The sequence below is a fragment of the Neomonachus schauinslandi genome, chromosome 1 (genome assembly GCF_002201575.2).
Source record: "Neomonachus schauinslandi chromosome 1, ASM220157v2, whole genome shotgun sequence".
Taxonomy (NCBI): Eukaryota; Metazoa; Chordata; class Mammalia; order Carnivora; family Phocidae; genus Neomonachus; species Neomonachus schauinslandi.
The window spans coordinates 159,188,641-159,212,883 of NC_058403.1; the positions used below are offsets into that span (position 1 = coordinate 159,188,641).

Consider the following 24,243-nt stretch of genomic DNA (forward strand, 5'->3'; position numbering starts at 1 on the left):
TCCTACTGCTCACCTTCCACCCCCAAAGCTTCCCAACGACCATGCTGCTTCCACGTGCCTGGGGCCTCGCACCCCTTCACATCGACAAAGCCCACCATAGAGTCCCCATATCTGTGGCTCCACCAGCCACAACACCCTGACATCCCAGGATTCCACTTGGAACCCAGTCCATACCAGGCAGCCAGGATGGACCCTCGGTGGGCCTGCTGTAAGGGGAGGGGGCTCAGGGAGGAAGTCTCAGTCCCATAATTGTTCAGGTCTTGCTCTTCTTTCTCGTTTGAGATGTAGTATGTGTGTGCGCACGCACACGTGTGTACGTGTGATGGAAATATTTCAGTCTTCACGCTTATATGTATGGTGCAACTCTAAAAAATAAAGACATCTTTCCACTTTCTTCATGATGGTATGTGATGAGTACGTTGCAAATGCTGTCTTCTGAGGAACACAAATCCCTAATTTTAATGAAATGCAATTTATTGATCTTAACTTTCACGTTAGTAGATTTTGTGTCCTCTTACAGAAATCTTCGTCTACCCCAGAGTCATGAAGATATTTTCTTATGTTCTCGACATTTTAATGTGTTTCACCTTTCACATTTGATCATATTTAGATTTGTTTCTTTAGGTGGTGCGAGTAGGAATCAAAATTCATTCTTTTTTTCAAATACATATTCAGCTCACCCTGTACCAGGTGTTGCAAAGGCCATCTTCCCCCCACTGCCTTGTTGGCTTTGTCAGGAATCAAGGGGCTTTTCTGCCCATGGTGAGAATGGGAAAGGAGCCTGAGGAGTGGGGGGCCTGCTTCCCTTGGAGTAGCTGCTACAGAGGAACTTGAACTCCCCCTGCCTCCCTCCTCCCTCACCCTCTCCTTTGCTTGCTCGGGTGCTCTGCTCAGGAGCCTGCACTCTGGAGTGCACAGCTGCTGTGGGCCCCTGCGGCTGCCCCTGGCTGGGCATGTGGTCCGGGGCAAGCGGCGCCTCCTCTCTGGGCTGCCGCGTGCTCATCTGTAAATTGGGGATGTGCACAGGGGCCTCTTTCTGGAGCTGGAGGGGAGATGCAGTGGGTGCAAGATGGGGCCCCACAGGTGGCTCGGCCAGGGCAGAGACCCAGCCTCTAGCCTGCAGCCTCAGACTTGGGCAAGGGTGGGCAGGAAGTAAACCCCGCCACACAAGGAAGCCAGGTGATGGGAGGTGCTGGAAAGAGCAACGGAGGCTGGGGACTGCCCTTCTGGGGCAGGAAAGCGGGGAGGGGAGGGCAACTCTAAGGGCCTGAGTTGGGTGGGCCCTGGTGGGTGGGCTCAGCCCAGGTTGTTTGTCGCCATTGTGTGTGTGATCCTGGCACAGGAAGACAGAGCTCAGGAACCCTTCTTGTTTGTTCACTTTACAGTCCGTGTAAGAGGATCCCAGGCGCTCCCAGGGCCTGCAGGTACCCGTTCCCCGCCCCCAAGCATACCAGCCTGCCCTGAGCAGAGAGCTGCAATGCTGGGCTGTTTGCTCAGGCCCCTCAAACATCCTGTCCAAACAGGGCGCTGGCAGAGATGGCCTGCTCATCACCCTCCTGCCAGGTGCACGCGTTTTTCTGCAGTATTTCCAAAGCCACCATTCTTTTTTTTTTTTGAGTTTTAATTTTTTTTTATTCTTATGTTAATCCCCATACATTACATCATTAGTTTTAGATGAAGTGTTCCATGATTCATTGTTTGTGCATAACACCCAGTGCTCCATGCAGAATGTGCCCTCCTCAATACCCACCACCAGGCTAACCCATCCTCCCACCCCCCTCCCCTCTAGAACCCTCAGTTTGTTTTTCAGAGTCCATCGTCTCTCATGGTTCGTCTACCCCTCCGATTTCCCCCGCGTCATTCTTCCCCTTCTGCTACCTTCTTCTTCTTCTTCTTTTTTTTTCTTAACATATATTGCATTATTTGTTTCAGAGGTACAGATCTGAGATTCAACAGTCTTGCACAATTCACAGCGCTTACCAGAGCACATACCCTCCCCAGTGTCTATCACCCAGTCACCCCATCCCTCCCACCCCACCCCCCACTCCAGCAACCCTCAGTTTGTTTCCTGAGATTAAGAATTCCTCATATCAGTGAGATCATATGATACATGTCTTTCTCTGTTTGACTTATTTCACTCAACATAATACCCTCCAGTTCCATCCACGTCATTGCAAATGGCAAGATCTCATTCCTTTTGATGGCTGCATAATATTCCATTGTATATATATACCACATCTTCTTTATCCATTCATCTGTTGATGGACATCTTGGCTCTTTCCACAGTTTGGCTATTGTGGACATTGCTGCTATAAACATCGGGGTGCACGTACCCCTTCGGATCCCTACTTTTGTATCTTTGGGGTAAATACCCAGTAGTGCAATTGCTGGATCATATGGTAGTTCTATTTTCAACTTTTTGAGGAACCTCCATACTGTTTTCCAGAGTGGCTGCACCAGCTTGCATTCCCACCAACAGTGTAGGAGGGTTCCCCTTTCTCCGCATCCCCGCCAACATCTGTCGTTTCCTGACTTGTTAATTTTAGCCATTCTGACTGGTGTGAGGTGGTATCTCATTGAGGTTTTGATTTGGATTTCCCTGATGCCGAGCGATATTGAGCACTTTTTCATGTGTCTGTTGGCCATTTGGATGTCTTCTTTGGAAAAATGTCTCTTCATGTCTTCTGCCCATTTCTTGATTGGATTCTTTGTTCTTTGGGTGTTGAGTTTGATGAGTTCTTTATAGATTTTGGATACTAGCCCTTTATCTGATATGTCATTTGCAAATATCTTCTCCCATTCTGTTGGTTGTCTTTTGGTTTTGTTGACTGTTTCCTTTGCTTTGCAAAAGCTTTTTATCTTGATGAAGTCCCAATAGTTCATTTTTGCCCTTGCTTCCCTTGCCTTTGGCGATGTTTCTAGGAAGAAGTTGCTTCGGCTGAGGTCGAAGAGGTTGCTGCCCGTGTTCTCCTTTAGGATTTTGATGGACTCCTGTCTTACATTGAGGTCTTTCAACCATTTGGAGTCTATTTTTGTGTGTGGTGTAAGGAAATGGTCCAGTTTCATTCTTCTGCATGTGCAAAGCCACCATTCTTTAGGACTTTAATGTCTGGGAGAGGGCCCTGTCCAGAGGGGTTGTGACCTCTGAGCCAGATTGTTCAGGGCACCCATTGTTCTGTGATCAAAGGCGGTTACAACCTCCAGAATCTCAGAATCTTTTTATAACAGAATGTCTCTTGAATGGGCAATACCTGCACACGAAAAGAAACACATAAAAAATACAAAAGGGGCAAACAGTGAAATGTCAGTGTGCTTCCTCCCTCCCACGGTCAGGTCCTGCCCTGAGCCAACCACTGTTACCACTGTCTTGGCTGTCCTTCCAGAAATAGTCCATGTATGTCTGTGTATCCCTTTAAAATGATAAGGCATAACTTATTTTTTTTTAGATTTTATTTATTTTGTCAGAGAAAGAGAGAGAAAGAGAGAGCACAAGCTGGGGAATGGCAGGCAGAGGGAGAAGCAGGCTCCCCGCTGAGCAGGGAGCCCAATGTGGGACTTGATCCTGGGACTCCAGGATCATGATCTGAGCCGAAGGCAGACACTTAACCGACTGAGCCACTCAGACACCCCTGTTCTTAATTCTTCATAGTACAGTCAGAAATCATACCGTATAAGTGCAGGAAGATCTGCCTAACTCTTTTTAACATCTGCGTAAGAGTGGACAGATATAACATCAATTATTTAATCACCACCCTACTGATGAGATTTTGGTTGTTTCTGACCTTTGCTCTCACAAATTCAGGGGTAGCAAGCATCCCTGTCATACATGTTTATGCTCATGGGGGAGGGGAGTCTGTCAGCAGGTTAGATTTCTGGATGGGGTAAGTGCTAGGTCACATTTTTTTTTTTTACATTACAATGCATCATTTTCTTTTTATTGCAGTAAGATACACGTAACATAACATTGGCCAGTTTAACAAATTTTAAGTCAATAAGATGTAGTACATTCACATTGTACAAGTATACTTCATCCATCTCCAGAACTTTTTTTTTAAGGTTTTATTTATTTGAGAGAGAGCAAGAGTCAGAGAGAACAAGTGGGGGCGGGGGAGGGTAGTGGGCAGCAGAGGGAGAAGCAGACTCCCCACTGAGCAGGAAGTCTGACGTGGGGCTCGATCCCAGGACACTGAGATCATAACCTGAGCTGAAGGCACCTGCTTAACCAACTGAGCCAACCAGGCGCCCCATCTCCAGAAATTTTTCATCTTCCTAAACTGAAATCCTGTGCCCATCCAGTGCTGACTCCCCATCCTCCCTCCCCCAGCCTCTGGTAACCTCTATGCTACTTTCTGTCTCTCTAAATTGGCCTATTCTAGGTACCCTATATAAGGAGAATCATATCTGTGTCCTTTTGTGCCTGGCATAAAGTCACTCTGTGGGTCACAATTGGAAATACTCTTAGTCTTTAGTCTGAGTCTTAGAATTTTCTTATCGTAGTACCTTTTGCAGTGATGTTATCGTTGTGAAGTGTTTGTGAATAGGAGCACGTATGGGACTTACATGACAATTAAAGGAGCACTTAAAGTGGGCACCCATTGGAGGTACCAGCTGTGGGGACAGAGGCTGTGGCCCACCTGCCCTGACCCCCTCCCACTCCACAGTTCCCACCATCCTGACTTCTGTGCACATGTGTTCCTTCCTTTTCTTTAGAGCTGTACAGTCGTTTTGCTTTTTCCCGTTTTTGAACTTCATATAAAAGGCGATCTGGAATATTCTTCTGTGACTTGCTTCTTCCCCCAAGATCATTACTGTGATTCATCCATGTTGTTGTGTGTGGTTGTAATGAATTTGTGCACAACGTGTGGTCCTGCCATGGCTTATTCACCCTTTCTCATCGAGGGGTGCTTGGGTTGTTTGCAGTTTGGGGCTTCTGTTTGTGGGTCTCTGGGTGGAGACCACGGGCACCTGTTTCTCCTGGGTGTGTACTTGAAAATGAGATCACTGCATCATTGGCTTTACTAGACGAAGTTAATTGTTTCCCAACGTGGGTCTGTTCTCCCTCTGCTATTCGGGGATGTGGGAGGCGGGCTTCCTGCCAGGGCCTGTGAGGCAGGCGGTTGGCAGAGCGTTCGGAAGCCAGGATGATGTGGTGCTGGCCCATGTCACTGGAGACCAGAGAGAGGGCCATGGCTGCAGCTGTCATATCAGGAGATGTCCTCCCGTTCCATCCACAGTGCTTGCAGATAACTAGCAGACGAGGGACACCACACACCCTCTGGGCCAGAGCTCAGTCAAGGTGGCATAGTGGCCAGAAGTGGGGGAGTCTGCGAAAGCCCGGAGGAGAACAGAGAAGACGGGGAGGGATTGCTGAAAGCCCCGCCAGCTTCCTCTGCTGGAGTTATTGTTCTATCCACCCATTTATTGGTCTGTCCCCTTGTTCTTTAATTAATTATTTGGTGAGTAGTCACCAAACACCTGTGTGCCAGGGCCGGAGAGGTATTGGTTACCTGTTGTTTGCCAGGCATTGAATTTTCTCACCTCCCCACTCTGTGAAGTGTTGCGGAGAGAGGTTATTTGCCCATTTTACAGGCAAGGAAATTGAGGCTCAGAGGATGAGTGACTTGCCCATGTCCACTAGCCCGCGCTCACAACGATGGTAGAGATGCGTCCGGGCACCCCTCTGCCCCCCGCTGGAGACCGCAGCAGAAAGGTGGTCTGGGCCAGGTGGACAGGCCACACTCGCGTTCTTCTCCCGCGTTTTCCTAAGCCTGTGCACTGGGCTGTGTATCTTAAACTCTATTTACACATCTGGAAAATCAAGATAATCATCCAACCTCATGTTGTTGATGTAAGTTTTCCATGAGATGGTATATACTGAGGGCCTGGGATGCTCGATTCAGCCCCGGGCCCTGGGAGCCTTGAGAGGACTCAGACCCATTCTTGGCTTCCGAGACCCTCTCAGTCTGGTGGTGGAGACAAACATGTCCCCTGACAGTGACATCACAGTGCAAGTATGTACCAAGTGCTGATGTGAATGAAGCCAGAGGAGGGGGCTGTTGCCCACCCCCCCTCCCCCGGGTTGGAGGTGGGTGCCAGTGGGAGCTCAGCAGATGGAGAGGCAGGGAGTCACATGTGGATTGGCTGGTTAGGGATGGTTAGTTGGACAACACAGAGAAAGATGTTCCCAACCTGGACCAGCATGTACAAAGACAGAGTGGCAAGGAGAAGCATGTGGGGCTAGGGTAGAGGGTGAGAGCTGGACGTGACTCTGGGCTGTGATTGCCCCACCAGGGAGGGGTGCTTCATCCTGGAGGGCAGTGGCCTTCCAGGAGGGGTCTGTGGACCACAGGTTCCCTGAGCTGATTGCGACCGGGGAAGGCCAGGGAAGTAGGGTGGTGTGATGAGCGTTGGCATAGAGGTTAGTTTAGTTACAGAAGTCAGGGAGCTCCTCTCTGAGGAGGTGAGAGCCCTGAAGAAGAAGAGACAGCTGTGTAGACGGTGGGGGTGGGGCAGGGCACAGGAAAAGAGCAGAGGATTCCAGGCAGAAAGCAGAGTACATGCAAAGGACCTGGGCAGGACTGAGCCTAGGGAGTTCAAGGAGTGGAGAGAATGAGTGAGAAAGAGGGTCACAGAAAGGAGATGAGGGTGAGGCAGTCAACGGGTCTTTGTAAAGAAAGGGGGACTGTTGGGCCCGTAGGCCAAGGAGAGACACAATCTGATTTATATTTGTGACTCATTCTGACACCCTCGGGAAGATGGCCTGGAGGAGGACACCTGTGGGAACAGGCACCCTGTCGGGTCAAGAGGTGTGGGTGGAGTGGGAGGCCAGGTGGGCAGACTGGAATGCACTTTGGAGATGGCCCGCGGAGTGCCGGAGGGAGGTGAGGAATGAGGAATGGGTGCAGGAGGGTCCTGAGGTTGCTGGGGCCCTTCACGGATGCAGGGGAGACCTTGGGGAGAGGTGGTTTGAGGGAAATCGGTTGCTGAACAGATTCTGGTGGTGGGAGCACCAGGGAGCACTGGTGGTGGTTCCTTAGCCAGCTGTGCGTGTGTGTGTGCGCGCACGAGACTATGGCTGGAGACACATGTGTGGGAGGGGTCGAGGTGGAGCAGGCACTTGAAGCTCAGAGCTAGATGAGATCAGCCAGGGCCAGGGTGGAGACAAAGAAAGGAAGAATCCTAGGACTGGAAATCTAAATGGTGGTGCCTGGGAACTTAAAAAGAACCAGAGAGAAAGACAGAGGCTGGGGACCTCAGAGGGGGTGGTCAAGGAAGGAGACCTGGAGGAGAGGGCCTCTGGGCTGAGCCTTGAAGCACTGGGGTGGGGAGTGGAGGGGGTGTCTTCTGGATGAGGAGATGGAGGTATACATCTTGTGGGGCTTTGCCTGGCTCTGCCTCCCACGTCTTGGACAGTACCGAGCAGTGCCAGGCTTGGCCCCCTCCTGTTCCAAGTGGGTGACCCTCCCAGCGTATGGGTTCACGGCCTCTGAGTTCCTTTGTCTGAAACAGAGGGAAGTCAGGGTGGGAAAGGCCAGGGGAGAATGGTGGGAAGTCTGCCAAACACAGGCTGAAACCTGGCTTCTGATCAAGGAGGGGGCAGGAGGAGAACACCATTCAATCCACAGGGAAGCAGAACCCCCTCTCAGGATGGTGCTGGTCAGATTTTCAGACAGGGCCTTCAGGATCAGCTATATCAAGTCACCCATGCCACGAATGTGGGGAAGCTGAGGCCTGGAGAGGGGAAGAGAAGAGGGGAAACTGAGGCTTGGGACTTCTAACTCACCACCTGATCTGTAAAGTGGGGAGACAAGAGTACTCACTCATCATAACTGTAAGAATGAAAGTGCTTGGACCCGAGCTTGGCACTAACCCACACTTCATTTCAGCTGTTACAGTTATTTCAATAGGGCACCCATCTCAAGTCACCTGGCTAAGACCCAAGGATCAACTGCAATATCCTGATCTCAGTAAGGCAATCTTGGAGAAGGCTTAGGGAGTAGAGTTCAGTCCAGTAAAAGAACGATGTGAACTTGAGCTATGCAGAGAAGGGATAAGCTGCCTAGGTGGAGTGAGCTCCCCAGCACCAGGAGTATTCAAGTAAGACATGACTCCCACGTGCCCAGAGTGTAATGAGAAAGGATTAAGCATGGAATGGTGGCATCACTTCCAGTGGCCACAGAGATTCAAGTGCCTTTGTAGAGAAAGAAACAGACAAGAAGGAAACTCATAAATAAACAAGATTTCACATAGTGATAAGTGCTATGAGGATCCTTAAAAATGAGTGATGCGATGAGAGTAACTGGGGCTGGTTGGATAAGCTGTCACTTGCCATACAGGGATTTTATGCTTTTATTTATTTATTTTTTTTAAGATTTTATTTATTTATTTGAGACAGAGAGAATGAGATACAGAGAGCATGAGAGGGAGGAGGGTCAGAGGGAGAAGCAGACTCCCTGCCGAGCAGGGAGCCCGATGCGGGACTCGATCCCGGGACTCCAGGATCATGACCTGAGCCGAAGGCAGTCGCCCAACCAACTGAGCCACCCAGGCGCCCTTATGCTTTTATTGTATTAAGGTTTTCCTTTTTACTTGTGGATTTTATTTCTTTTTTTCCCCCAGCTTTATTGACATATAATCGACATATAATATTGTGTAAATTTAAGTACACAGTGTGATGATTTGATCTACATATGTATTGTGAGCTGATTACTACAGTAACGTTAGGTAATACATCCATCACGGCACAGAGTTGCCATTTTTTGTTGTTGTTTGTGGTGAGAACACATCTAGATCTATTCTCATAGCAACTTTCAAACACACAATACAGTATTGGTAACTAGTCATCATCCCGTGCATTAGATCACCAGAACTTATTCATCTTATAACTGGATGGAAGCTTGTACCCTTGGCCCAACATCTCCCCATCTCCCCAGAGGGGCCCCCCCTATTCCCTGGCAGCCCCCAAATGACTCTGTTTCTTTGAGTTTGGCTTTTTTTTGATTCCACATATAAGTCAGATCCTACAGTATTTGTCTTTCTCTGGCTGACTTAGTTCACTTAGCATAATATCCGCTGGGTCCATCCATGTTCCTGAAAATGGCAAGATCTCCTTTTCTATGGCTGAATAATATTTCATTATATATGTAGGTATGTATGTATACATATATATACACACATACATACATATACACACCTATATGTACATATGCATACATATCATTATGTACATATACATTTATATACATACATATGTATATATGTGTGTATATACCACATTTTCTTTACCCATTCATCCATCCATGGACACTTAGGTTGCTTCCATGTCTTGGCTACTGCAAATAATGCTGCAGTAAACATGGGGATACAGGTATCTTTTTGAGACTATGCTTTAATTCCCTTCAGATATATACCCAGAGGTGGAATTGCTGGACCATATGGTTAGTTCTATTTTTAAATTTTGGAGGATCTTCCATACTGTTTTCCAGAGTGGCTGCATCAATTTACACCTCCACCAACAGTGTACAGGGTTCCCTTTTCTCCACATCCCACCAATATTTGTTATCTCTTGTCAAATATTAGCATCCCTAACAGGTGTGAGGTGACATCTCATTGAAGTTTTGCTTTGCATTTCTCTGGTGATGAGTGATGTTGAGCATCTTTTCACATACCTATTGGCCATTTATGTGTCCTTGGAAAAATGTCTATTTTGGTCCTTTGCCCATTTTTAAATAAAATTAATTTTTTTTGCTATTGAATTGTATGAGTTCCTTATATATTTTGGTTATTAACCCCTTATCAGATATGTGGTTTGCAGATATTTTCTCCCATTCTGCAGGTTGCCTTTTCATTTTGTTGATGGTTTCTTTTGCTGTACAGAAGCTTTTTGGTTTGATGGAGTCCCATTTGTTGATTTTTGCTTTTGTTGCTTGTGTTTTGGTGTCTTCCAAAAACTCACTGCCAAGACTGATGTTAAGGATATTTTCCCCTGTGTTTTCTTCTAGGAGTTTACAGTTTCAGGCCTTACATCTAAGTTTTTAATCCATTTTGAGTTGATTTTTATATATCGTGTGAGGTGTGAGGGTCCAATTTCATTTTTTTGTGGATTTTACTTTTGAAAACAGCTCTCTTTATCCTAAAATTATTTTCTTAGGTTTTCCTCTAATACTGCCTTTAGATTTGGAATTTGTTTTTGTGTGCAGTGTGAGATCGGTCCCAACATCATATATTCAATCCTTTCTACATTGAGTTTGAATGTCGCCTTTATCATAATACGATGTTCCCATATGCACATAGTTCTCTTTCTAAATTCTATCATTTCATTGATCTCCTTGTCTCTTTAGTTATTAGAACTTTAAAATACGCTCTTTTTCTTTTCAGAATTTTTCTTCGGTGTTCTTAGACATTTCCAATTTTGGATGAATTTTAGAATCAGCTTGACAAATATCATGACAAATTACGTTGGGACTTTGTATTGCATTGAAGTTGTAGATTAAATGGAGGAGAATTAATGTCTTCAAGGTACTGAATCTTCCCATCCAGACACATGGGATATATTTCTAATAAAATATACTGTTATATCTATTAGACAATTTTTTTTCTTCATGTGGATTTAGCATGTTTATGATAGATTTATTTCTAGTCTGTTTCTGTTTTGAATGAGATTTTTTTCTATTACCTTTTCTATTTTTACTCTTGTATAGGAAAGCACTAAATTGAGTATCTTGATTTTGGTTTTGGCTACTGTATAATTTATTATTATTATTCCTTAGCATTCATTTTAATACTGTGTTAGTTTTGGTTCCTTTGGATTTTCTAGAAAGATGAAACCACATAACATCTGCAAAGAATAACCATCATCTCTTTGTTTCTAATATTTCTACTGCCTCTTTTTTTTTCTTACCTTATTGCATCTGCTCGTATCTCTAGGACAACACTAAACAGAGTGTCAATAGGCATTTTTGTCACATTTCTGACTTCAGTGGGACAGTGTCTAATGTTTCACCACTGAGTGTGATATTTGCTATTTGTTTCTGGTAGATAATTCTTTTCATTCCTCCTGGTACAGACCTCAGGTTATTAGGAAAACTTATTTTCCCTCTTTTACAGAAGGGGACTTGAAACTTAGAAAAGTTCAATAACTTGAAATGCCCACTCAGCAGATGAAGCTGATGATTCTCAGTGAGCTGTCACTCTTTTCCTGGAACCTTGCAGGCTGCTGACATCCATTGGCACATTTGTTCCTCAGCTCTGCTAGAACTGCTCAAGGATATTTAGAGGTCTTTGTAGGCTTCAGCAGTTGTGCAGCTAAAGGTCCTCATAGTAGAGAAGGACACTAAGTCTTTAGAGAGAAGAAATGGCTATACATGGTAGCACAAAGATGTGGACCCAGGCTCAGAGTTATTCCATTACACCCTGCTGTCCCCCCAGCATGGATATAGGTATTCTAGGTGAGCTTTACCTTTTTTTGGTTTAAAATTTTTTATTGAAGGATCATAGCATACAATGTTATATCAGTTTCAGGTGTAGAAGATATCAATTCAACAATACTATACATTGTTCAGTGCTCACCACAATAAATGTAGCCACCATATAATGTCATTACAATATTATTGACTATATTCCCTAAGCTGTACTTTTCATCTCTGTTTATTTCATAACTGGAAGTTTGTATCTCGTAATCCTTTTTATTATTTCGCCCATCCCCCCATCACCTCCCCTCTGGCAACCACCAGCTTGTTCTCTGTATTTAAGAGGCTCTTTTCTTTGGGTTTTTTAAATTTGCTTTTTTGTTTTGTTTTTTACATTCCACATGTAAATGAAATCATATGGTATTTGTTTTTCTCGTCTGACTTACTCCATTTAGCATAATACCCTCTAGCTCCATCCATGTTGTTGCAGATGGCAAGATCTCATTCTTTTTTAGGGCCGAATAATATTCCATTGTATACATGTGCCACATTCTTTATCCATTCATCTATAGATGTACATTTTGGTTGCTTCCATATCTTGACTGTTATAAATAATGCTGCAGTCAACAGAGGGGTGCAGTTATCTTTTCCAAATCAGTGTTTTGTTTTCTTTGGGTAAATACCCAGTAGTGGAATTACCAGATCATGAGGTATTTCTGTTTTTAATTTTTAGAGGAACCTCCATACTATTTTCCACAGTGGCTGCACCAGTTTGCATTCCCACCAACAGTGCACGAGGGTTCCTTTTCTCCACATCCTCCCCAACACTTGTTGTTCCTTGTGTTTTTTATAGTAGCCATTCTGACAGGTGTGAGGTGATATCTCATTGTGGATTTGATTTGCATTTGCCTGATAATTAGTGATGTTGAACACCTTTTTATGTGTCTGTTGGCCTAGATGTGCTTTATCTTTTCATGTCATTTATTTTTAGGCCTCAGAAGCACATGGTTGGGTTAATTATACTCATTTTCTGGCACCTTACACATCATTGTCTCTGTAAGACTCTCTCCTGTTTTATTTATGTATTTACTCCCTTTTATCCCTTTTCCCCATCACCAACCTCTGCCCCACCAGAGGCAACTGCTCTCTTCTGTTTAATTTGCATATGTGTGTGTGTTTTTAATTTATGTGCAAAATGTGTGTTGTGATTTTGAACGCAGTATTTTTAATTTGTGTAACAGATCTCACCTGATTTCTTCCTCTTCCCCCCAGTGCTTTTTTGTGCCACTCCCTCTTGCTGTGTGTATGTGTGTCCAGCTTCATGTTGTTGTGTGTGTACATCTAGTCTGTTATTTCTGACAGCTGTGGAGTCCTCCATGGAGGACATCCCCAAATTCTATTCAGCCACTTCTCCACTGATGAACACCGGCTTCCACAAATGACACCAAAGTATGGCGTCCTTGTAGTGGTTGCTTTATGGGCCTGGGTGAGGACTTCCCTGGAATGCACAGCCAGGAGCAAAAACACTGAGTCCAGGGCGATGTGTCTACTTAATTGTGTCCGTGATGCCTTATGTCCTTCCCGATTGGCTGTGCCAGTGACCACTTCCACTCCCAGAGCACGAGGGCTCCCATCTGTGCCTGGCATGTATCACTCTTTCTGATTTTTCCAGTTTAATAGGTATTTTACTTTGGGGTGTATTTTATGTTCATTTTCAGGAGATTATTCTATTTTCTCAATGGCAGTTCTTTGCCAGTTCTAGGCATTCCAAAAATGTCTCCTAACCTGTCAGCAGTCTTCTATTTGTCCATGGGGTTCTTTGTTATACAGGAATTTTAATTTTGAGGTGGGCAAATTCATCTGTTTTTTAAGCTGTGGTCTGTGCCTTTCCGTTTTAAGACATTCCCCTACCCCTTCCTCCTCCTGCTCTCCCAGCCACACAAATATTTTCCCCACTAACTTTCCTAGATGAGATTTTTTTTTTTTTTTAGAGAGTGAGAGCGAGCGAGCAAGTGTGGTGGGGGGAGGGGCAAAAGAAGGAAGAGAGAGAATCTCGAGCAGGCTCCCTGCACAGCTGGACCTCATGACCCTGAGATCATGACCTGAGTCAAAATCAAGAGTTGGATGCTCAGCCCACTGAGCCAACCAGGCACCCCTCCTAGATGAGTTTTAAACTTCCCTCGCTGTTGCTATTGATTCTTATGCCTTGTCCTGTCTTGGTGCTTAGGTCAGGTTCCTTAGAAGCAGATCTTGAGGGGCAGCTGGGTGGCTCAGTCAGGCGGCTGCCTTCAGCTAAAGGTCATGATCCTGGGGTCCTGGGATTCAGCCCTGTGTTGGGCTCCCTGCTCAGCAGGGAGTCTGCTTCTCCCTCTCCCTCTGCGCCTCTCCCCCTGCTCATGCTCACTCTCTCTCTCCCCCACCCCAAAAGTAAATAAATAAAATCTTAAAAAAAAAAAAGAAGAAGAAGCAGAGCCTGACTTGAGGGTTTTGTGCATGTGGTGGTTCATTTGGAGAATCGGCCTGGGGAGGGGGCAGGGAAAAAGCTAGCCAATGCCCCTGATCCCATTGGGAGCTCTGGAGTGCGAGTGGCCCCACACACTGTCGCCCTTGAGGCAGGGCTGGGTTTTTGTACCCCCACTAGTCACTGATTGGCCATAGTTCTGCCAGCCTTCTCCCCTGTGGGGTGGACTTCAGTTCGCAGGCAGCTCTCCGAAGCAGGTCGTACTTGGGAACTGCTAGCAGCCACCCTGCACGGCTGCAGGGGGGTGGGGGTGAGTGAGTCACCTGCCTGGGCATGGGGGTCCGGACAGCCCCAGCAGCATCTCCTACACCTGCTGACTCTGGACACCTTGGAACCAGGTGCCTCCTCTAGGGTGGTGACTCTGCCTGTGTTGCCACCCACAGTGTCCACGAAGGATCTGATCGAGACGTGCTGTGCGGCCGGACAGCAGTGGGCCATCGACAATGACGAGTGCCTGGAAATCCCCGAGAGTGGCGCTGAGGGTGACGCCTGCAGGTAGGGTGGGCACCCCGGAGCAGGCAGAGCGGCCCGTTCACCTTTTCCAGATCCCTGCTTGCTCTGCGTGGGCCCCGGCACTGCAAGGGGGGGCATCTGCTCCACCTGTCTCCCCGTGCACGCTGTGGCTGCCGGGAGCCCGCCGGCCAGGCTTTCTCCAGGTGTGGAGAGCCCAAGGCTGGCTGCAGGAATAAACGAACCACGTACATCTGTAGCTGGACTGATGAGCACGGTTAGGAGAGCGTACAGTTTGGAGCCAGTGTTAAAGGGCTGTATCACCTGGGAACAGTGAGGCGCCTCACTCACTCATGCTCAGCCCACGTGAGATTTTCCTCCTCAGCTTGGAACCGGGAGCCTTCAGCTCTCCTTTCTTTCCCCTCTCTGCTACCCTGGGGTCTCCAGAAGGCTGGCCCCTCAACTGTCCTCTGTTGTCTGTGTTGATTGTTTTCTCTGACTCTAGTGTTCTCTGCAAAGGAATCATTTGTACCTTTGCCCCTTCTGTGCTACGCCAGGAAGATGTCTTGGTCAGCAATTCACCTCTCCTTTTTCCCAGGGTTGCCTTCTTTCCCAACCTACTTATTTTTCTAGATAAGGAGGACAAGGTTCAGAGAGGTGATATGATTCACCCAAAGCCACACGGCTCCTTGGGAGCATGGCCAGAATTAGAGCCCCCATTTCCTAATGTCTAGCCCTCCCTGCCTACTTTAGAGACATTTAAATTCTAACCTTGTCCCTTTCCCTTCCCTTTTGTCATCCTGCCAGTTTGAGGGCTGCTTAGGATGTAGAACATGCATCGTTCAGGAGTTTTGAGCTTAGTGGTCCTGAAGTGTCCTTGTATCCCTCTTGTGATGGGAAACTAACTACTTCATAGACAGGCAGTTCCGTCACTGAATAGCTCCCACTGGAACGTGCCCTTTCTGAAGTGAGGCTAAACCTCACCTCCTGGCGGCCCCCCTCTTTGTGTGCTGGCTGCCCAGGGCAGCCCTACAGATATGGGGCACACAGCCGAGGGGCCTGGAGGCTGCTCTCTTCCAGGCTGAGCTGCCCTGTGCTTCCTGGGGTTGAGTTTCCCTCTCCTTAGCCCTGTGGGGACCTCAGAATGCTGACCCCCTCCCACACTGGTCAGGGATAGACAGTATAGAGTCCAGTGTTTTTGGTGAAGCTCAGACACAGAACCCACGTTCTTTGGTGGGGGGTGCGCTGGCTTTGCCGAGGCCCCCGCACCAGCATGGGCCTTGCTTGCAGTGGACCTCCGGCAGGGCCTTCCCTCTCTGAGCCTCCGTTTCCTCCTCTGGGAAATGGGACCAGTCATCCCTCCTGGTGGGGTCACTGGGAGGATGGGGGCCGGTGCTCAGGCAGGGCTGAGGCACACCTCTGTTGCAGGACAGCCCAGAAGCACTGCTGTGTGTCCTACTTGAAGGAGAAGAGCTGCATGGGTGGCGTCATGGGGGCCAAGGAGGGCGAGGCCTGTGGGGCTGAGGACAACGACACCTGTGGCGTCTCCTTGTACAAGGCAAGCCCGACCTGTGGCATCCATAGCCTGGGCCCGAGGTCCTCGCAGGCTGGGGGGTTAGGCTCCCTGCGAGACTCCTCCGTAGGAGGTCTGGGGGGCTCTTCATCTGCATAGAAACAATCATCAGCTATTAGAGTGGCCAGTTCATTCAGGAACTATTGGTTGAACACCAGCCTGTACTGGGCCACATTAGGCATTAAGGATGCAGAAATGAACAGCACATGAAAAGACCTGCTTTCACAGGGCTTTCTGTTTCTGTTTTTTCTTTCTTTTTTTTTTTTTATTTTAAAGATTTTTATTTATTTATTTATTTGACAGAGAGAGACAGTGAGAGAGGGAACACAAACAGGGGGAGTGGGAGAGGGAGAAGCAGGCTTCCCGCCGAGCAGGGAGCCCGATGCGGGGCTCGATCCCAGGACCCTGGGATCATGACCTGAGCCGTAGGCAGACGCTCAACGACTGAGCCACCCAGGCGCCCCTGGTTTTCCTTTTCGTATCTGACTTATTTCACTTCACATCCTCAAGGTCACCCACATTGTAGTGTGAGTTAGACGCTCTCTCCTTTTCAAGGTTAAATAACCGTCCATCGTGTGGTTATGACACGCGCTGATGGCACTTGGGTTGCTTCTGCCTCTTGCCTAATGTGAATACTGCTGTGAACGTGGGGCTCAGAAGAGCCTCTCTTGAGGACAGTGTTTCACTTCCACTGTGTTGGCTAGAACTCAGTCCGGTGGCCACACTGAGCTTCCAGGGAGCTGGGGAATGCAGTCTTTCTTCTGGAGAGGTCATGTGTGGCCCTAGGCTGCATCCTGGGGGCCCTGAGTGAGTCCCCCGGGCTCACAGTCCATGGGGAAGGCCGATGAGCTCCGAGGGGCCGGGCTGTGGGCAGTGATGGTGCGTCTGTCTCCAGCAATGCTGTGACTGCTGTGTCCTGGGGCTCCGTGTGCGGGCTGAGGGCCACTCGTGTGAGTCCAACCCCAACCTGGGCTACCCCTGCAACCACGTCATGCTCTCCTGCTGTGAGGGTGAAGACCCCCTCATTGTGCCTGAGGTCCGCCGGCCTCCGGAGCCTGAAGCCGTACCACGGAGAGGTGAGTGAGGGGCGGAGACAGCTGTTGGGGCTTGCAGCCAAGGCTGGGTGTCCTCTCGCCTTCTGTGGGAACCCGGGGTCCACTGTCACCTGTGGCAAGCTCTGCTCTGGGTACAGTTCTTCTGTGGCCTCTGATGGTGGCCTCTGCCCTTTATTCCTGAGATGGTGATCCCATCCAGCTATGTATGTACCATCCACACCCCGCACCGAACCACCAACTCCCTGCTACCCTTTCACTCTCCACCCTCCCATGTCCGCCTGCACCTCCCCATCCACTCTTCTGTCCATCCGTCCATCTGTCCATTTCATCATCCCCGGCACATTCTCCTGACCCTGGTCCATTTCTCCACCCATTCATCCTACTACACCGTCCATTCCCGTGTCCCCTCATCGGGCCACTCACACATCCGTCCTTCCATTCATGTATCTACCCAGCCACATGAGCACCCACCCGTCTACTTACCCAGCCACTTACCCTTCTGCCTATCCATCTATCTGTCCATCCATCCATCCATCCATCCATCCATCCGTCCATCCATCCATCCGTCCGTCCATCCATCCATCCGTCCGTCCATCCGTCCGTCCGTCCGTCCGTCCGTCCGTCCATCCATCCATCCGTCCGTCTGTCCGTCCATCCGTCCATCCATCCGTCCATCCATCCATCCGTCCATCCATCCTTTTTCTGTCCGTCTGCTCATGTATTCACCAACCCACCCAGCAGCACACCTCTCACTCATTCATTCATTCACCTTCCTCCATCCATCTGCCCTCCATCCCTGTCAGCTATGTCATTCCGTGTCTTCAGGGTACAGGATAGAACTAGTATAGAGAATGCATTCAGAAATGGTGCCCCACCCGCTGATCAGCCCCTTCAGGACAGCACTGTCTTTCTCCCTGAATTCCCAGTACTTGGCCCCGAAGAGTCACTAGCAAATAACTGAATGAATGCTGGGTTTGTTTGGTGGCCTCCCTCTCACCACCATGAGCCCTTTGAGGGCTGATGAGGCCTGTGCCCTCTTCCTCTGTGCCCCTGCCCAGATCCTGCCCCCGAGCAGCCGTTGGCTATGTGCGTGGGAGCTCTGGTACCAGTGCAGAGCCTGGAGCCTGAGCAGTCTTAGAACTTCCAGCCTTCTGTGTCCCTGGGTTCTCCTCCTTCCTCTGACTGCCATGTGCTGTGGTCCCTGTTCCAGCTGCCATGCCCAGTTGCTGTCATCCTAGCCAGGGATGTCTCCTGGTCTCATGACCATTAGCCTTCTTTGTGCCTGTGGGCCAGCAGGAGCCTGATGAGGGTGTCCCAGTGAGCCCACAGGGACTCTGCTAAGAGGGACTGGCTGGCCTTACCAGGCTAGCGTGGACACAGATCTGTGTCCAGTCCAAGGAAATACCACTTGCTGGGGTTGGCTGTAGGGGCCTGGTGGAGCAGTGCTCTGAAGGTCTGGTAAGTACCCAGAAGGGTTTGGTTCAAGGTAAAATTTGGGGGAAAGTTTGGCCTTAGGAGTCAGAGGGTGGGGACAGGGCCAGAGGTGCAGGTTCCTCTCCTCCAGTGGGGAACTGGTGGGTAACCTGGGCCTCAGGAGACATAGATGGTAGGGTCAGACTGGCCTGGGTTCCCGGTCCTGCTTAGGTGACCTTGGGCAAATCACTTTGCTCCTCTGAGCCTCAGTTTCCCCCTGCCCGGAATATGGTATGAAGAGCATGCTGGTGAGGGTGAGCACGAACCCTAGAAATGCTGTCCAGCCCTCAGCACGCTCGGCAGAGCCCTGGGCCCAGGCCCGTCTGCCCACCTGCAGTGCTAGGTCTCCGGGCCAGACCACCAGCTGCCACGGCCCCGCCTGCATGCACCAGGCCAGGGCTGACTGGGCTGGAGCACAGTGTAAACACCCTCAATATGAAACATGTTTTTCAGATGTGACCTCATGCAGTTGGTCTCTTGGGCGGCTGTGCTGCCTGGGGCCAGTGAGCAAGGCTGAAGTCCCAAGCTGACTGTAAATATGGAGGGCTGCGGGTCCCCTTCCGCATTCCATTACTGGTATATGAAGAGCCTCCAAGGCAGCTCAGCACCAGGAGCCTTCTCTGCCTCTCCCACCTGCTCCCCACGGCAGCCCTGGGAGGCTGGAGAGACCCAGTCCTGCCCAAGGGGACATGGCTGCGGAAGGCCCAAGTGAGAGTTCAGATCCCCATCTAACAGAACACATGTTGGGGTCCTTTCTGTTGCTAGGGGTGGTCTTCCTAGATGTCACTGAGATCAGGGGTCTGGATCTAGTTCAACACTTTAGCCAAAGCTTTCTGGGGACTGTTATGGGACTGGCCCTGTCACATTGCAGAGCATAAAGACTTGGGCCTGGCTCTGATGGGTTCATTCTTATTGTTGGAGGTCTGTTTGTTCGTCTCTTCATCCGTTCATCCATCCATCCATCCATCCACCCATCCATCCATCCACCCATCCATGCGTCCATGCTTTGTCCATCTGCTCTATCTTAGCTGGGCACACAGAAGATTCTGAGGACCTACACTGATTTCCCGGGGGCTTACAGTGTCAGCCACCTGCTGGGGCCAGCCCGTGTCCCATCACGAGCACTGACCCCCGCTCTAGTTGCAGAGGCAGAGTTGGCGAGCCGGGAGGCCCTGTCCCTGGGCACGGAGACTGAGCTGCCCAACAGCCTGCCCGGTGATGACCAGGATGAGTGCCTGCTCCTCCCAGGGGAGCTGTGCCAGCATCTCTGCATCAACACCGTGGGTTCCTACCACTGTGCCTGCTTTCCTGGCTTCTCACTGCAGGACGATGGCCGCACCTGCCGTCCAGGTAAGGGCCCAGACGGCTGGGGCAGGGCTGATCTTGCCAGTGGAGCATGGTGTTCCTGTGATGGGCACAATGGGCTCCTTCCCCTCCTGTCACCCTACACATTGGAACCTGTGGGAACTGGAGGCCCCTAGCAGTGGGGTTTGTAAGGCCAGGTGGACAGGTTGAAACCATCTGCTCCATCTGAAGCTCCATTTGCGTGGGCAGCCCCAGTGCCCCACCCTCGATCCCAGTGCAGGGCCAGGACCCAGGCTACAGAAGCTCCCACCAACTCAACTCAAACTGTGTCCCCAGCACTCGGCCTGAGGTGGTCAGGCTTCAACAGGCAACCTAGGAGGCTGCCTCAGTCCCTGGTCTCGGGGGCTTTCTGCCCATCAGCTGTCCAGGGTTAGATACATTTTTAGTCTAGAAACTCACTCCCCTCCTTCCTCTCCTCCTCCACCCCAAATAGCTGTGAGATCGATTTTGCCTGGGTATGTTGCTTTCTGAGCCTCAGTTTTCTCTCCTATGAAATGGGTAGGAGAGGATTAAACAAGGCAGTCTCTGTCAGATGCCTGGTGTGGTGCCCAGGGTGTGAGAAGAGCCTGAGGCCAGGCTGAAGGCATGAGCTGTCCCCCTCCTGTCTGCCCTGCCCATGACAGATGGTGACCCCCCGCAGCCAGAGGCTGCAGAGGAGTCTGCACTGAAGCCAGATCCCTCCCAAGTGGCCTCCAACACCATCATGCTACCGGTGCCGCAGCCCAACACCTGCAAAGGTAACCTGGGCCATGGAGTGGGTCTGGGCCACCTGCGGGGCATGAGCTCCCCAGTGCTGGGCATGTGCGAGGTGGTCTCCTGCCAAAGGGGTGCTTCTGCTTCGGGAATTTGGTTGGTCTTGCCTGTCTGGAGCTCAGGAGTTGAGAGTGTAGCTGAGGAGATGAGGTTGTATGTGGGGGAGGGGGAGCCCAGGGCCAGGGTGTGACCCCAAGCAAGTCAGTTAGCGACTTTCCATCTCAGGTCCTATAATATGGAAAGAATAGAATCCTTGCTTAAGAAACTGTCTTGGAGACTGCTTGCAGTCCTGTGTGGAAAGTTCTCTTTGTTCTTCCTCTCTTCCCCTCTGTCTTGTTCCCCCTGTCTCCGTATCCTTTCTCTCCCTCCTTCCCTGTCTCTCTGTCCCCTCCTCTCTGCCAGCACTATGACTCCAGGGAGGGGTTTGGTATCTGAGCGGCGGTGGCAGTGGGAGGTCCTGAACATCGTCCCCGACACCAGCTGGTGTATGAGCTGATTTACCAGGGGATCTTGTGGAAAGGACTGGGGCTGGGGTTCCTTGGCTCCCAGGACCCTCTGCTGGAGCCGGAGGTGACAAACCCGGTGGTCTCTGATCTCCATGTGGTTTTCCTTAGACAACGGGCCCTGTAAGCAGGTGTGCAGCATCATTGGGGACACAGCCATGTGCTCCTGCTTTCCTGGCTATGCCATCATGGCGGATGGTGTGTCCTGTGAAGGTGAGTACCCCGGGGCCGCTCTCCTACCTGTGCAAACCTCAGCTGGCTCGTGGCGGGGGCCCCAGAGTGGGGACGGGGCAAACAGAATGAGGTGGAGGTGTTCTGGACATGAAACTCACTATGTTAGTAAAGGAATGGGTCTGGCTGCTCTGACTGGAGCCCCAGATAGAGGAGCTGAAACAGCTCTTCCCTCTCCTGATACCATGCACAGGTGTGTGCATGCCGTCCAGCAGTATGGACAGGTGTGTGCATGCCGTCCAGTGGCATGGACAGGCATGTGCATGCCATCCAGGGGTATGCAGAGGCGTGCGCATGCCGTCCTGGGGTATGGACAGGCATGTGCATGCCGTCCAGGAGTATGCACAGGCGTGTGCCTGCCGTCCTGGGGTATGGACAGGCGTGTGCATGCCGTCCAGGGGTATGCAGAGGCGTGTGCATGCCGTCCTGGGGTATGGACAGGCGTGTGCATGCTGTCCAGGGGTATGGACAGGCGTGTGCCTGCCGTCCAGGGGTATGGACAGGCGTGTGCCTGCCGTCCAGGGGTATGGACAGGTGTGTGCCTGCCGTCCAGGGGTATGGACAGGTGTGTGCATGCCGTCCTGGGGTATGCACAGCTGTGTGCATGCCATCCAGGTGTGCCCACGGGTGGGCCAGGACTTCAGGCCACTTCCATCTTGTTGTTCTGCCATTCTCTGGAACAGCGCTTCTCAAACTTCAGCATGCCACAGAGTCACATGGAGGCCTGGTGACAGCACGGATCCTGAGAATTCCAAAGAATCCCCAGAGATCTTGACCCAGTAGGGCTGGGGTGGGGCCCGAGAATTTGGGTTTCTGATAAGGTCCCTGGAGCACACTCTGACTAGCCCTGTCTCCTTGGCTGAGGTTGGTTTGTGACCACCTTGTCCTTGTTCTAGCCACATGTGGAAAAAGAGAAAGAGGGGAGTATGTGCCCTGTTGTTGTAATGCAGGACTCAGAAGTGATGCTCATCGCTCCCCACTTGTCTCTGAGGGGGAGCAGGGCTGGACAGCAGGAGCCCCAGTTGGATGGCATGTACTCAGTTCTGTTACTGAAACCACAGAAGGGGCAGTGGATGTTGGTAACTCTGCCATTCCAAAAGGGCCAAAAGGGCCAAAAAGAGACCAAAAGCTTGTCCTGCTAGGACCAGGTCTTGTCTTGGTGGGACTTTAGTGGACCAGGACCTCCCGCTGTGAAATGGGGACACTGGATCCGGCACCTGCTGGGGTGCTTCCCACAGTGAATAACACCTCAAGAGCAACCTGAGAGACCTCGAGATGACATCTCCTCATGTCTGGCGGCAGGACAAGCATGGAGCGTGGAGACAGTCCAGGAAATGCTTTAGTTCAGGTTCAAGTTCAGGAGATGTGACTTCGGTGGGTGTCCACGGGTACCCATATCCCTATCCAAAGCTGAAACCCCACATCTAGCCCTTTGGCTGAGACTGTTCTGATGTGGATGAAAGCCATCCACATGCCCAGAGAGGGCAGGAGGCTGGTCCAGGGCACACAGCATGGCAGTGACTGGCAGACCTTTCTCCCAGGTGGTGGGAACAGATCTCAGGTGGCCTCTGGGTTTCTGTCCCCATTCCTCAGGGTCCTGAAAACGTGAGGACTGCATCTCTCCTGGGTCGGGACTCCTTCGGTCCCTGTCAGGCCTCAGGCCAGTGTCCGTGTCTCTCTGGGCTTCTGCGGGACCCCTGGCAGTAAAGACTGTGAGGTCCAGGCCAGAGGTTGGGGATGGCATTCTGAGGGGGCAGTCTGCCCTGCAGGGAGATCCTGCTAGGCTTCACCCTGTTTAAAATAATCAGATGAGAGTTATCAACCATGAAAACTCAAGAATTTTTTTAAAAATGACCAGATTTAAGGTTTGTCTTCAAACTTCTGCCCACAAGGGTTTCACAGTCCTGGGCTCCCCATAGACAGAGCACAGGGCCCAGAGTGCCCCAATGAGCCCCTTGTCCCCCAACCCCTTTTCCTATATATGTTGCCAGCTTGGTCCGCTGGGCACTTAAGTTCCAGACCCCTGACGTTGCATGGCTCGTTGACTGCCTCTGGAGGTGGAATGTCCAGAGCTGGGTGGGAGATGGCCTCTGATCCCACCCTGCTGTGTGCCCATGGGCGGGCCGCCTATCCTCTCTGAGCCTCACCTTGCAACCTGTCCTCACTGGGGTTCTGGCTCTGACAGCTTTTTGACCATACAAACTCAGACTTGGGCCCAAAGCCCAGAGGTACGACTGATGCGCTAGGAGGCCCTGGGCGGGGTCCCTGCCCCTCTCTGGGTCTCAGTTTCCCTCTCTGTCACGGAGTGCTTCATGACAGGCCACGCCCCTCTAACGGCCCTTCTGTTTTTCCTCCTGCGGCCGTCACTAGACCAAGACGAGTGCCTGATGGGCACTCATGATTGTAGCCTGCGACAGTTCTGTGTGAACACCTTGGGATCCTTCTACTGTGTCAGCCACACGGTGCTCTGTGCCGAGGGCTTTATTCTCAACATGCACAGGAAGTGCGTGGGTAAGCGAGAGCCCCCGCCTGCCGCCGCCGTCACGGCTCTCTGCTCTGCTCCATGCCACGCCGCCACGCCGTGGCCACATGCTAAAGGGCCTGCCCTTTGCATATGAGCTCTCAGCACCGCCGGCACCCCCCCGCTCCGTGTCATGCCCTACGTGTCCTGGTGTCCTGTCCCGCTGCTTCATCGACGCCACAGGGAGGCTGCTTTCCCCAGGGACCTGTGTGCCCGAGAGTCAGAAAACGAATTGATGTGTGATGTGGCTAGGTCGTTGAAATGAGAAAGCCCCCTGTGCCGGCAGCAGGATAGAGTCCATGGGGTCTGGAGGCAGGGAGGCCTGCATTTGAAGCGGGACCCCTAGGAGCTCTGTGGACTTGGACAAATGTCTTCCCTTCTCCAAGCCTC

General features: G+C 50.6%; 1 protein-coding gene across 1 annotated transcript in view; it reads left to right on the forward strand.

The window, feature by feature from the left end:
* FBLN2 (fibulin 2) overlaps nucleotides 1-24,243 on the forward strand; it is an 85,596-nt gene that overhangs the window by 41,964 nt on the left and 19,389 nt on the right. The window contains exons 3-9 of the mRNA XM_021694927.1: nucleotides 14,313-14,424; nucleotides 15,808-15,937; nucleotides 16,848-17,028; nucleotides 19,621-19,830; nucleotides 20,469-20,582; nucleotides 21,213-21,314; nucleotides 23,703-23,843. Of these exons, the coding sequence (XP_021550602.1) occupies nucleotides 14,313-14,424; nucleotides 15,808-15,937; nucleotides 16,848-17,028; nucleotides 19,621-19,830; nucleotides 20,469-20,582; nucleotides 21,213-21,314; nucleotides 23,703-23,843 (990 nt within the window). The remainder of the gene's footprint in view (nucleotides 1-14,312; nucleotides 14,425-15,807; nucleotides 15,938-16,847; nucleotides 17,029-19,620; nucleotides 19,831-20,468; nucleotides 20,583-21,212; nucleotides 21,315-23,702; nucleotides 23,844-24,243) is intronic.